Genomic DNA, 12925 nt, shown 5'->3' with positions numbered 1-12925 from the left:
TTGATAACAGGTGGGAAATTATCCAGAATAGCCAGAATGAGTGAGGCTTCTTGACAATGAGGCATACTCCCACCTTTTTAAAGTCAATGGAACCCTCACCCCCATTAACTACTGTCTGTACTTTTCCCTCTGTCACCTCCCTGTAGCAAAGTGGGGCAGAGAATTAATTTATAGGTGCCACAGCTAACATTGTGAAGGACACTGTCCAATTCCTTAGGATTCACAGGCTCAAACTGACTCAAGATAACCTTGCAAGGTGAAGCCTCCAGGGGTCCACATGAGTAGTCCCCAGCTAGTGGTATTTCATGTAATGCATGGGAAGTCTCAGCTCTATTTTCCATATTTGCCTTAGGAAAATTCACTGAAAGCCAGTTAAGGTAATGTTTACTTGATCAGCATTGCCCTCATTCTGACTGGCAAATCGGCACCCTGTTTTAAAGGGGAAAAATCAGTGAAATGTACGTTTTCAAAACTCTTGTGTTGCGATAAACATGCTGTTGTGAAATACCAATTTTCTCATCTAAAAATAAAACCATATCATCTCAGGGACATGAAATATGAATAGTCATTCTCATCTCTTTTCTTTACAGGAGCTGCAAAGAATCAATCCTCCTTACTGTTATTCAGCCTTACCCTGTAAGTAGCACCATTTTTAGAAAAAATAGTTTCCTAGCAACATTTACTGCTTTTGTCTGCTTATTCATGCTTTTCCTTATCTGCATAACCAAGAGCACATGTGAAATATGAGCTGTGTTTTCTAAGATAAATGGTAATATACTATTCTAGACAAAAGTCGTACAGTATATTAGTAATTGAAAAAAAGGGATATTTTCCAACATGCTTGAAGAGTATTTCCTGAGGATAAAAGGTTACTGAATAGTGTTCCAAGATTTTTTCTGTCAAAGTTATAAACCAGTCTTTTGCCCTTTTTGTTTCAATTATTATAATGCCATTATAATATGTATTGTGATTTTTTAAAAAAAACACCTTTATTACATCCTTTTTTTAGCTGATTTTAAATTGTAAGATTTTTTAGGGCAATAGCCTATTTATTCCCTCTGAGCTACCTCCAGGAGACTAAAGTCCTAGCTAAAAATTTAATAAGAAATGGAGCAAAAGTGATATGGCAATTGTGACAGGGCCTGTTTATCTGCAGGCAGGTAGTCCACAACAATATAGAAGATTTTTAGAGGATTCCTCTATTTACATAAAAGAGCATGGAAAGGAGGCTTGTGAGACAGTTGTGGAAGGATAAATCTCTCCCTCCCTCCCTCCCTCTCTCTCGATATATATATATATATATATATATATATATATATATATATATATCAGTTTCAATTTTCAGAACATTAGATCTGCCCAAGCTGCAATACAGGCACATCTTCAGGTGCTCGGTCATGCTGATTGTGAAATAAGATGCTAGATTTGTCTTAGACTCTTTAGCTTTACTGCATTTAATTGCTCACATTTTTTTTCTATATGGAAATTTAGCTACACTATGAAAAAAAAACCCAGTAGTTTTTAACACAATAAGCAAAAGGTCAAAAGAAACTTGGACTTGCAGACCTGATTATGCAAAATTTTCCTGAGTGGGGGTGTCCTTCATGCCTGGCCAGTCCATCATCATCACACTATTTAAATATAAATGAAACATCCTTCTGTATTTATCTTTCCCACATAGCTAAGGCCAGCAGGAGAAACTAAATCAAGTATGCATTGAATTACTGTGTAAGCATAGATCTGTTTGAGGCCTGGATGTGTCTTGTTCCTTTACTTTCTATGGAAGCCAAATAATTCAGTTAATAATTAAAACACAAGTAAAGAGCCATCTGAAGATTAAAATTAGCAGGCATTAGAATTAAATTAATATGATGTTCTTTTATTCCATATTTTATTATTAAGAAACAACAGCTGTGTGCTGCTTGAACCTGCTTATGTTGCTAAATTCAATCAGATAGGAGAATGTTATAAATTTTATTCATGGCCTAAGGCCACACTCCCTCTGATTGGACAGCATTTTTTTCTCAGGACATATTTTTGCTTCAGAGATATAGAATGCTGACACACTACTCAAATTGACCCGTTATTTGGTTTTAAAAGCTAAGGTATTTCACTGTGTACAAACCAAAGTATCTAATTGGGTTTTCATATGTTGCCAGGAGATATTTATTATATTAACATGATTCACTGCTCTGAGGTACTTGATGCTTTAGTGAAATCAGTTCTGTGTGGTAGCGTAAGGTGTTTAAAACTCCAGCTCACTGTACTGAGATTTTCTTTGATACAAGTCATTTGCAAAACATTGTAAAAGCAATAATAAGATCTCACTTTTTTCAGCATCTGGGCTATAGGTTGCCAGGCAGGATAAAAAACTAGATTAGTGTGTGCCAAGAAGAGTAATTTGATTATTATATTCTGATCTGTCCTTTCCTAAACCTTTTCAAGTAATCATAAATGGGAGTAGGACTTTTTTAGCAGCCTGTCACAAAAAGATGAATCTATTTGAAGAGGCTATGAAATAATTACGCATTGGGTGCAGACCTGGATCTACCCTGACATTATTCTTCTCTTGAACCTTATTGGAATCCTTTTGTGACCTAAACCAATCTTAAATAGTTGACAAACTCTATCTCTGTTTTAGTCCCTATCTATTAGTCTGATTAAAACAAAAGTTTAATGAACCCTATCTATTTGCCCAATCTAATGACTCTTTATGTTGGAACAGGAAAAGTAGGACATTACTTTTTAATCTATGTATTTAATACTGAATTTAATAATACATATGCTGAGTCAAACAGTGAAACCAGCCATGGAAAGTTCAAATGAAAGTATCAGATATGGTATCCAGTCAATTAGCAAGAAATAACACCCAATACATTAGAATTATATGGGCAGACAGCAGTTTAGATAAGGGAGGGAACATTCCCATGTAACTCTGGTATACCACAGCATTTGGCTAATGGATTGATGGGATATATATGGGTGTATATACACCTATATTTATAGACAGATCCAAATATCTAAGATGACTAGCTCAGTACTACATATAAGGAGCAAGAAACATTTAGTCTTTAGGAGTGCTAATTGCACAAGTGTCCCAACCAGATCCCTCAAAACCTACCTTAGCATGCTAAGCAATGCTAGCATACTATGGCATGTCAACCAACAGTATCAGAATTGTAGCAGGGAGAAAAAGAATACAAGAGACAATTGGTAGAAGTTAATGGTGACAGGGACAAGCTATTATCACCAATATAACACTTGATATTTCAGATCTAAAAGAACATCATTAGGAGCTTCTCTTGTCTGAAGACCGTACCAACCTTTTTTCTTTAAAATATAATATTAAAGTATAATCCCCTGATTTGTTCTATAAAGAGAGTTATAATGGAAATAACTAGGGAATATACTGTAGATAATGAATAGGAAGAATGGTGTACTCTGCTTTGATAAAATGGAGTATTATATAAATGTTTGAGTATATGCATTGTTAAAACTAGGTGAAAGTAAACAGCATTAAATCATACTAGCTGTATATGGAACATAATTCATTTACTGTCTATTAGATTAATTTTGCTTAAGTTCATTCATTTTCAGTTTAATTACAAGCAAAGCCAAATATTCTTCTTTTGTGGTTCCAGTATTTCCAATAAATCATTCTCAGGTTAATTTGAATGCCATCTGTACTAATAAGAAAATGTGTTAAGAGCTTAATCATTTGAAGCAGTTTAAAGGTTCACTTTTCTGGGAATTTATTTTATTATTACAAACAATTGTTTTGTATGTATTGTCGAAGGCTTTCACGGCCGGCATACGATGGCTGGTGTGGGTCTTCCGGGCTGTGTGGCCGTGGTCTTGAAGTCTTGTTTCCTAACGTTTCGCCAGCACCTGTGACCGGCATCTTCAGAGTGCAGGAGCACAGACAGGAGCAGTTCTCTCTGTGCCCAGGGTGAAGTGACCCTTCTGTGGGTATTTATAGAGATCTGGGGGGGGGTTGGGTTACTGAGTGGCTGCTTGTTTTGGAGTCAGCATCTGTGTGTATTTTCCTGGGGACTAGGCAGGGTTTTTTCTTCTACTGAATTGTTAACGAGGGGCTGCTGGGGGTGATTAGCAAGTTCATTGTGTGAACTGTTCACATGTCCTGGTGGTTGAGCTGAGTTCGTTGACCTTTTGCAGGCTGTATTTTTCAGGATTGGTAGCCAGGTTTTGTTGATTTTTAGACTCTCCTCTTTTTTATTGAAACTGTGCTGGTGTTTGTGAATCTCAATGGCTTCCCGGTATAGCCTGGTATAGTGGCTGTTGGTGTTGTCCAGTATCTCTGTGTTTTCAAATAGGATTTTGTGTCCAGTGTGCTTGAGAGCATGTTCAGCTACTGCAGATTTTTCTGGTTGCTGTAGTCTGCAGTGTCTTTCGTGTTCTTTTATCCTGGTATGGATGCTGCGTTTTGTGGTCCCGATGTATACTTGTCCGCAACTGCATGGTATGCGGTATACTCCTGCAGCGGTGAGGGGATCCCTTTTGTCTTTTGCTGATTTTAGCACTTCTTGTACTTTTCTGGTGGGTCTGAAGATTGTTTGGAAGTTGTGTTTTTCCATCAGTTTTCCCATGCGGTCTGTGACCCCTTTGATATAGGGCAGAAATACTTTATTGGTGGGTGGCTGTTTTTCTTCTTCAGTCGCATGTTGCTTTCTTGGTTTGATGGCTCTTTTTATTTCATTCTTGGAGTAGCCATTCACTTGTAGGACCCAATTAAGGTGGTTAAGTTCAGAGTTTAGGAATTGGGTTTCGCAGATCCGATTGGCACGATCCATGAGGGTTTTGATAATGCCTCTTTTCTGACGTGGGTGGTGGTTGGAGTTTTTGTGTAGGTACCGGTCTGTGTGGGTGGGTTTTCTGTAGACTTTGTGTCCTAATTTGAGGTCTGGTTTGCGTATGACCAATGTGTCTAGAAATGTATGACCTACGTGTCTGTAGGATGAAGAAGACCTACAGAAGTTCCTGAACCACCTAAACAGCATCCACCCCAATATACAATTCACCATGGAAAAAGAAGTGGATGGCCAAATTCCATTTCTAGACACGTTGGTCATACGCAAACCAGACCTCAAATTAGGACAAAATTGTTTTGTAAATAGGTTACAACTGCAGTGGCTTTTTCTTTTTTAAGAATATTGCCAATCAGATAATTTATCTATTGTGCTGTGCATTTAGATTCGGGGATAAATTTGAACTGCTGACCTGGTAAGCTGTCATTCTGGATAACTATTAAAGTCTTCCAAGGGATGAGGCAGCAATATTGGCAACATTTTGCTCCCTTGTAAGTGGTTGATGATAGACCTTATTAAATTTAATATATATAGATATATTTTTGTCATATGTAATCACATATGTACATTTACAACTTCACTAACCTACAAGAGATAGCTACAGCGGCAAATAAGGAGACAGTGTTTAGTATTAATGTGATGGATTGCACAGAGTCTGTCAACTTAGGTTAGGATGAAATAGTGGCACAGTTGCATGTTATCTGTGCTAATGCTATATGGGAGTGAATGATGGACTTTACCAGCATTTGATGTGCTCTGCTCAATAATGGAATGCTTACTTGCCCAAGTTAGGTTGGAAATCTTGTACAGCTTCTACTATTCAGTTTCTAGTTTTTGTGATACAACTAGGAGAGGGTATGGATTTTGTTTTGGTTTTTTGTTTTATATAAGTTTTTTTTAATTCACAAATCTCTTCAAGTATGACATAGAAAAAACATGAGGGTTTTTTTCCCAAGGAAAGAAGTAGAAGAAGGCAAAAGGAAGTAGAAGACAGATTAATTCATCTGTAAATTGGTTTTATGTATATGGGTCATGATTAAACAAACTAATGTTTTGGTAGTATGGAGTTTCTATACCATACATATAAAGCATGAGTTCCTCACAGTAATTTAATCAGTGATATATTTCTTTCACTTGACATTATGTTCATACTGTATTGACAGTTTGCTTCTGTACTAGGTAGAAGCATCACAGGTCAGTGCCGAAGTATATCGTTCTGGCATAGGTTTGAGTAGGTTATTCATGCCTTTGCTTCCTTTTTGCTCATAAAAACAAATCATTATGCTGTTTTTATTACATACTATATCTTATGGATTATATAAATACTCTAGTTTCCTGTTGCAGAAATAAATACCTCCTCCTTAGGTCATTAACAGAGAATAATATAGTCTGTTTGCCTAAAATCCTTTTTAATTTCTTACAGTCTATGAATTTATAGTCACTCTTATACTCACAGTGCAAATACAAAGGAATTAAAATAAAAATTGCTTTTACCAATCCATTTGGCTTTTATGGCTGATGTTGTTTAATTTGGGTGTGAGAACTGTTGAACATTCAAGAGAACATTAAATGTTGTTTTGCTAAAAGGAAAAAAAGTTTTAAAGCAAAAACACTAACATTCAGTAAAATTGGCAGCCTGATTCTGAGGCCATGTGGCCTTTCTGCCAAATTCCCCAGGCTATATGTCTAGCAGCATATGAGAAGTGAGTTTTTATGAGGTGAGGTTGGCATTAGATGTACCCAACGATTATATATCCTGTGTCTATGCAGAGGCACCAAAGATCTCCAGCAACAGAGATAACTCTGCCCTGTGAGCCTGTATCAACTATGTTTTTAAAAGTATGTTTGCAAGTAGTACTACAAACAGTTTATTCTACTAACACGATAGGTGTAATCCTTTATATTTTTAGCATATTAATATGTTTAAAGAGTTATCTATTTAGTAATTTTGTTAATTTTAATTGCAATTCAGAATAACTATAGAGAAATTGTGTGGATGTGTGAGCACACACACACGTGTGTGTGTGTGTGTGTATTGTTTAAACATTTTCTGTGGCAAATTTCTGTGCAAATGTTTCTCATTCTAGCATTGACTTGAGAATTTCAAGCGACTGGTTACCAATTTTTACCACTGCAAAAAGATGTGTAACAGCATTACTTTAACCCCTGGCATGCCCAGGGCCACATTCCAGAAGTTGGTGAGACCAGGATCCCAGTTTGAGGGTCCAGCTTTTTTAGGAGCTGAAATGGTGCCTTAAACTTCCATAAGGGTTAAGTTTCCCATTGTTTTCCTTTAGAGCTTTACATATATGGAAAATATGGGCTAAAGTTTTAACCATCCGGATGCCATAAAACAAAATGAACCAAAAGGGTATTCTCCTTCAATAAAAATCCTGTGTTTTCCACAGGTTGCATATTTTGCATCTCTAATTAATGTTATGTAAAATACACAGTGACTTCCAGCATATTTGTTTGTCTGAGTTTTATAACAGAATAAATTAATTAATACTGGGCCATGCCAGCTTTTATATATGTATTTATTTATATCCCATATTTCAAAGAGGAAAACGTGGATTGTTTTTATTCCCCTTCTTCACTTAATGGCACACTGAGAAGCATTAAGATTTATGGCAAACATGAGTAAACTATTCTTGATCAGCTTTACTATAGAAAAGGTCAAGAGTTAAGTACCAGTCAAATGACCTTTTTCTTTTCTCGTCCCTCTTTTCCCAGTCTCCTAAATCAGCATTTATCAGTGCTGCAAAAAAGGCCAGGTTGAAGTCCAATCCTGTGAAAGTTCGATTCTCGGAAGAGGTCATTATTAATGGCCAAATTTCAGTGAGTGCGATTTCTGTGTCTTTTTTTTTTTTTAACTAGGGAAAAATGGAATTCATTCAAAGGCCTTCTGCAAAACTTTAAGTAGGTGTATTGTTTCAAGATGTATGATCAGTTAATTGAACTTGCTTAATTGAAACTCATGTTAAATCACACACATTTAACGTGAAAATGTTATATTCTGGAAAGTTATTCACTATGATGATAATTTTACACATCCGTATGATGTGTAATTTTTTGAACAATCTTTTTCTGTAACATATGCGATCATCGTATTTTCAAGGAAACAAATTAAATATTGAATCATCATCTGAGAGGACTCTACCATGTAATCAGTACAGTGGTTAAAATCATCCCTAAGGGATGATTTATTTATTGTTTCAAAAATTCTCTGGGGGACTATCGAACGCTACAGGCACAATCTACAAGGTGGACTTTCTGGAGTAACAAAATATTTCAGAAAGTACAGCAGAAAGGTTTTTGTTGGCTGAGACATTTTAATAATTTAAAGAAATCCGTTATGAAACCAAGGGCACAATGAAGTGTTTAGTTCTTGGCAAAATAAACAATAGCTCAGTATAAATATTTCATAGGAATCATCCACTGGTACAGGAGTTATACATGCTGTGCTTGAAAGAATGCCATTTCATATCTGGTTTCTTTGGATTTCAGCACCTCAGTTTTGCCCTTGCTCATTCCTGTGAAAAATACAAATACATTAGCGATTCTTCCTCCCTTGCTTCTCGTTAAATGGAACTTTGCAATGGTGCGTCTCATTTCTTGGTGAAGAATTCTTTTGAAAGGAGAGAGTTGCCATGCTGGATCAGTGCAATGGATAAATCTTCTGGAGTTCTTGCCAGTAGTGAACTTAGAATGTCCAGAAGGAAAAAAGAGCATGCAAGCTGCAAATGTTTGGGAGGGTTTCCTTCTCATTATTTTTATTCCATAAACACATTGTTTCTATTTTAAAAAAAGTGTTTCTTACAGCATCACATTGCGTGGGAGATACTGTTGCTGAAGAAAATCTAGCCTTTATGAAAACAAATTCCATCCAAGCTTCTAGTTCACTAATTACCTAAAGAGTAATCAGAGTATTAGAGTTGAATATATCTTGAAGGATAGCTTGTAAGCTAAGCCTTTATGTGGAGATAACAGCTCAATATTAAGATTAAAACAGAAAGAATTATTTGTTTTGTAGGATTCAATATATTTAAGGTTCAATGTACGTAAGATTTTTGTTGCTTCATATTAGTTTTCTAGGTTTTCCTAGGAGATTTAGACTAATTTTTAAGATTTACAATATGATAATTCTATTGTTTTAACAGGAAACAGTTAAAGATAATTCACTTCTTTTTATGCCAAATGTTCTGAAAGTATATCTTGAAAATGGGCAAACCAAATCTTTTCGCTTTGATTGCAGTACTTCTATAAAGGTAAGCTCTTTTTCTCAGAAATATTAACATATTGTTACTACTGCTACTTTTTAAAAAAACCAGAACTATGTAAAGTCTCTATAATTTTTTTTTAATAAGAAAAATCAACTTAAATGTTTACAATAAAACTCCCATGTATAAAATCCAAACCTGTATTACAGGGTTCCAACTTTGTGGAATGTGAATTAAAGACCTAAGATTTGAGTTGTTTTCATGCCCATAAAATCTAATGTAGCATTCATAATTCAGTAATAGGGATCATTTTAATGACTGCAGCTTAATTGAAAATTATGTAGGCCTCTGTAAGAACTTCTGAGATGCTGCCAAAGGTCAGTATGGCTTGCCAGTGTGCTGGCTGAATGAAATATATATGTATGTATGTATGTGCGTACACACACACACACACCAATTGTGTTTTTTTATCTTTGTTCATTGATTCTTTCACTTATCTTCCATTGTGTAAACAACATGATGAAATGGAAATGCATATTTAATAATGTGAAAAGACCACACAAATATGTATCCAGTCTGCAATTTCCCACATTATCTACTATATAAATTTCTCACATTATATACTATATATTGCCAGAGAAGATGGTGCAATCTGCACTGCTCTTTGAATTTGTCATTGTTTATTATGCAGTTCAATGTTTTATCACACATTTCACAAAACTTTCACTTTGGTGGTATCATGTACAAAGTATAGGGACATGGAGGGAGCACTGATGAACAGTTGTAATAAAAGATATCCATCTTGAAGTTTAATTTGACTCCTGGTGACTGCATCTATCCAATGACAGTGTCATTCTGGGCTATTTTTCAAACTTCTCCATTTAGGCAACAGCTCTGGAATTACCTGGCTTTAGGTTAGATTGCAGAGGCCTTTAATTCATCTTTTTCCTATATAAAAGCATCCTCTGTCCAAATGATCTTGGATTCACAGATAAAGTCCAATTCCCAGTGCTGAAGCTAAGGGCCAGGTCTGCAGGATTAAGAGTTTTCAGTACGTTTCTATTCTTGATTGCCACTGTGAATTAAAATACAGAATATACAGTTTGGCTTCTACTTTACAAAATCTTTATTTCATCAATGGGATATAACATACTGAAGCACAGTTTAGGTAACCTGCTAAACCCAGTACAATGCAATAAAGTCAGTAGAGTGCTGCTACTTTTTGGAGTGTAGGGCCTTTTTTTCCCCTTTTCTTCCTATTTGTTGTGGTAAAGTGGATTTATGAGGACATTGGAGCAAAAAACATAGAATAGTGGTATTTCCATGTCTTAGAGAATGACCTCTTTTATTTTGAGTATATGGGAAATGCAACTCTCAGTCTCCAAACAGAGAGTAGAGGGGGGAAGAAACTAAACAGCATATATTTGAAACATATATTTGAAATAGAGAAAATAACACTTAATATTAATGATCAATGTCACTCCCAGTAACTTACCTGGATATAACCAATGAAATTAAGTGAAACAGTACACATAGTATACATAGAATTGTACTACAGTTTTGAACCTTGAACTTATTGGGTGGTGTTTCTGAGCAGATACACATAAGATTTGGTCTGCAAATTATAGAAAATGTTAGATGGAATGAGTTGAAATCCCAATATTTTTGATGAACCATAAAGTAAATCAGATGCACATCTGCTCAGAACTTCAGTGAAATTTCTGTTCCAGTGATTGTTGAAACCTAAGGCTGCTGTCCTATATTTATTGGAAAGTAAGCCATGTTGAACTCAACAGAAGTCTGCATATTTATCTGTAGCATTGCCACAGTAGAGATGAAGAATATGTAGAGATGGCTTTAAAAAAAATTAAACATATGGCTTTCCTATGGAAAATTAACAGTTCACACATAGTGGTTGTTTGTACTCAATGGAGAATTTCAGTGCAAAATGATACATTCTAGATCTATATTTTTATCTCATTTCTGCTTTTTTTATTTTAATATTGTGTCATAAAGGATGTCATCTTAACCCTTCAAGAGAAACTCTCAATTAAGTGTATTGAACATTTTTCTCTGATGCTGGAGCAGAAGACAGATGGGTCTGGAACCAAACTTCTCTTGCTCCATGAACAAGAGACACTAACTCAGGTTTGTTTAATAATTCAATTCACTATGTATAATAAGGAGTTGCACATTGACCTTCAATATTTCAAAGGTCATTTTTTTTAACCAACTACAACTTAAAAAGCCACATTTATTGAAGGGCAATATGCAATTGTTAGACTATAGTATTGTTATTGATATTATTTCTAGAACTGTTCTAGTTAAATGTCTTATGAAAGGCAGAATTTATATTAAGCAAGAATATAATGAAAGTTGCTTATGGATAATCCTATAAGTAGAAATATTCTCAATAGAAGAAAAAAGCCCAACAGCAGTATTTGATGAAGGTTCTACAAACTGCATTGGACATGGTGGTCATTCTGCTGACAGTTTTCCAGCCTTGGAATAAAGTGAATATGGGATTGTTCTAGTAGGCAATGGATCTAATGTGTCCCTTAATGAACATATTAGAAGTTTCTTTTGAATGGAGATGCACTTGATCGTCTTGCAAGGTTTCAGCTATATTGTGACCAAGTTGTATGAATGCATCATTCATGTGAAATATCTTCCATGCATAAATATCAGGTCTAGCTCCCATCCAGTTACGTTTTGGGCTTTTAAAGAAAGCCCTAGAAGGGGATATAGGATAGGTTAGACCCTCAACCCTGGCCTGTGGTTGCATATTTTGTTCACAGTGGTCTTTAGTTTCTTCTGTAGCACTTTTTTTCCTTTTTACTATTTTGCCTAATTGTTTCATTTTATTATGCCATTGCATTTTAATCCTTGTATTGTAGAAGGGAAAGTAAGCCTCTTAGTCCTATTGGATTTGAGCAGCATATAAACTCCAATAAAATGAAATACCGAATCTGACTGTCTCTAAGTGAACTAAAATGTTAGAATTTGGCATACATAGACCAAAACACACACACCATTAGAAAAATAGCATATCTTTCCCTCAAAAATAGAGGCAAGTATACAGTATTTCAAAATACAGATAGTCCTTAACTTACAACCACAATTGGGACTGGAATTTCCCTGAGTGATGCGGTTGTAAATTGAGATGTCACGTTACCGCATCGCTTACCATCCGCAATCCCTGCAGTCCCAGTTGCTGTAATTAACTGAGAATCAAAGGTCGTTAAACAAGTACCCACCCCAAGCAAGCCATTCTAGGCTTGGTCCCTTCCAGCCCCAAGCCTCAGTAAGAAAGGGACTGTCTCCAATTCCCTCCATCTGCCTATCTCCCCACCATCTCTGCCCTTTTGGCTGCCCTGCACCCTGCCTTGTGGGGTGGCAAGTCCCAGAACTGCATGGCTTTGGGGCTGCTTGCCGTACCCCAGGAAGCTGCAGCTGCTCCATCCCAGTCCCAGCCACTGTCACCTTCCCCACCCTGCATTCCAAGACCCCTGCTGCCCTGCACTCCACCGCCCCAGCTGACTTTTGCTGTCTTCTTGCTCCACTGCTGATGAGGCGTGCCTGGCCTGGCTGCTGGGCCAGGCTGGGGCTGAGTTTTGTGCTGAGGGGGGTGGGGAAAAGCCAAAAGCAGCCCCTGAGCTGTGGCCACCAAAAAGCCCATGGGCAAAAAATTCCTGGATGGGGCTGGGCTTCAAACTGCAGGAAAAAGAAAGAAAGAAACGTGAAGCCCAGCCCCTGGAGCACAAGGCAGCAGGGGGCCAAAAGAGCATAGATGGGGGGGAGATAGGTGGGTGGGGGAGTTGAAACGTACCTGCAGTTGTAACTTTAGGTGGGCTGCCAAGCACTCAAATTTTGATCACA

The 12925-nt window shown here is 36.6% G+C and overlaps 1 protein-coding gene across 1 annotated transcript in view; it reads left to right on the top strand.

The window, feature by feature from the left end:
- FRMPD4 (FERM and PDZ domain containing 4) overlaps window positions 1-12925 on the top strand; it is an 83529-nt gene that overhangs the window by 45625 nt on the left and 24979 nt on the right. Inside the window, exons 4-7 of the mRNA XM_088144459.1 lie at window positions 591-636; window positions 7560-7664; window positions 8987-9094; window positions 11063-11194. Coding sequence (XP_088000585.1) covers window positions 591-636; window positions 7560-7664; window positions 8987-9094; window positions 11063-11194 — 391 coding nt within the window. The remainder of the gene's footprint in view (window positions 1-590; window positions 637-7559; window positions 7665-8986; window positions 9095-11062; window positions 11195-12925) is intronic.

The sequence above is a fragment of the Python bivittatus genome, unplaced genomic scaffold (assembly GCF_059951505.1).
Source record: "Python bivittatus isolate LINGU-HERP-01145 unplaced genomic scaffold, Pbiv_v1 ctg000350_np1212, whole genome shotgun sequence".
NCBI lineage: Eukaryota > Metazoa > Chordata > Lepidosauria > Squamata > Pythonidae > Python > Python bivittatus.
This window is presented reverse-complemented; position numbering and strand designations above follow the sequence as displayed.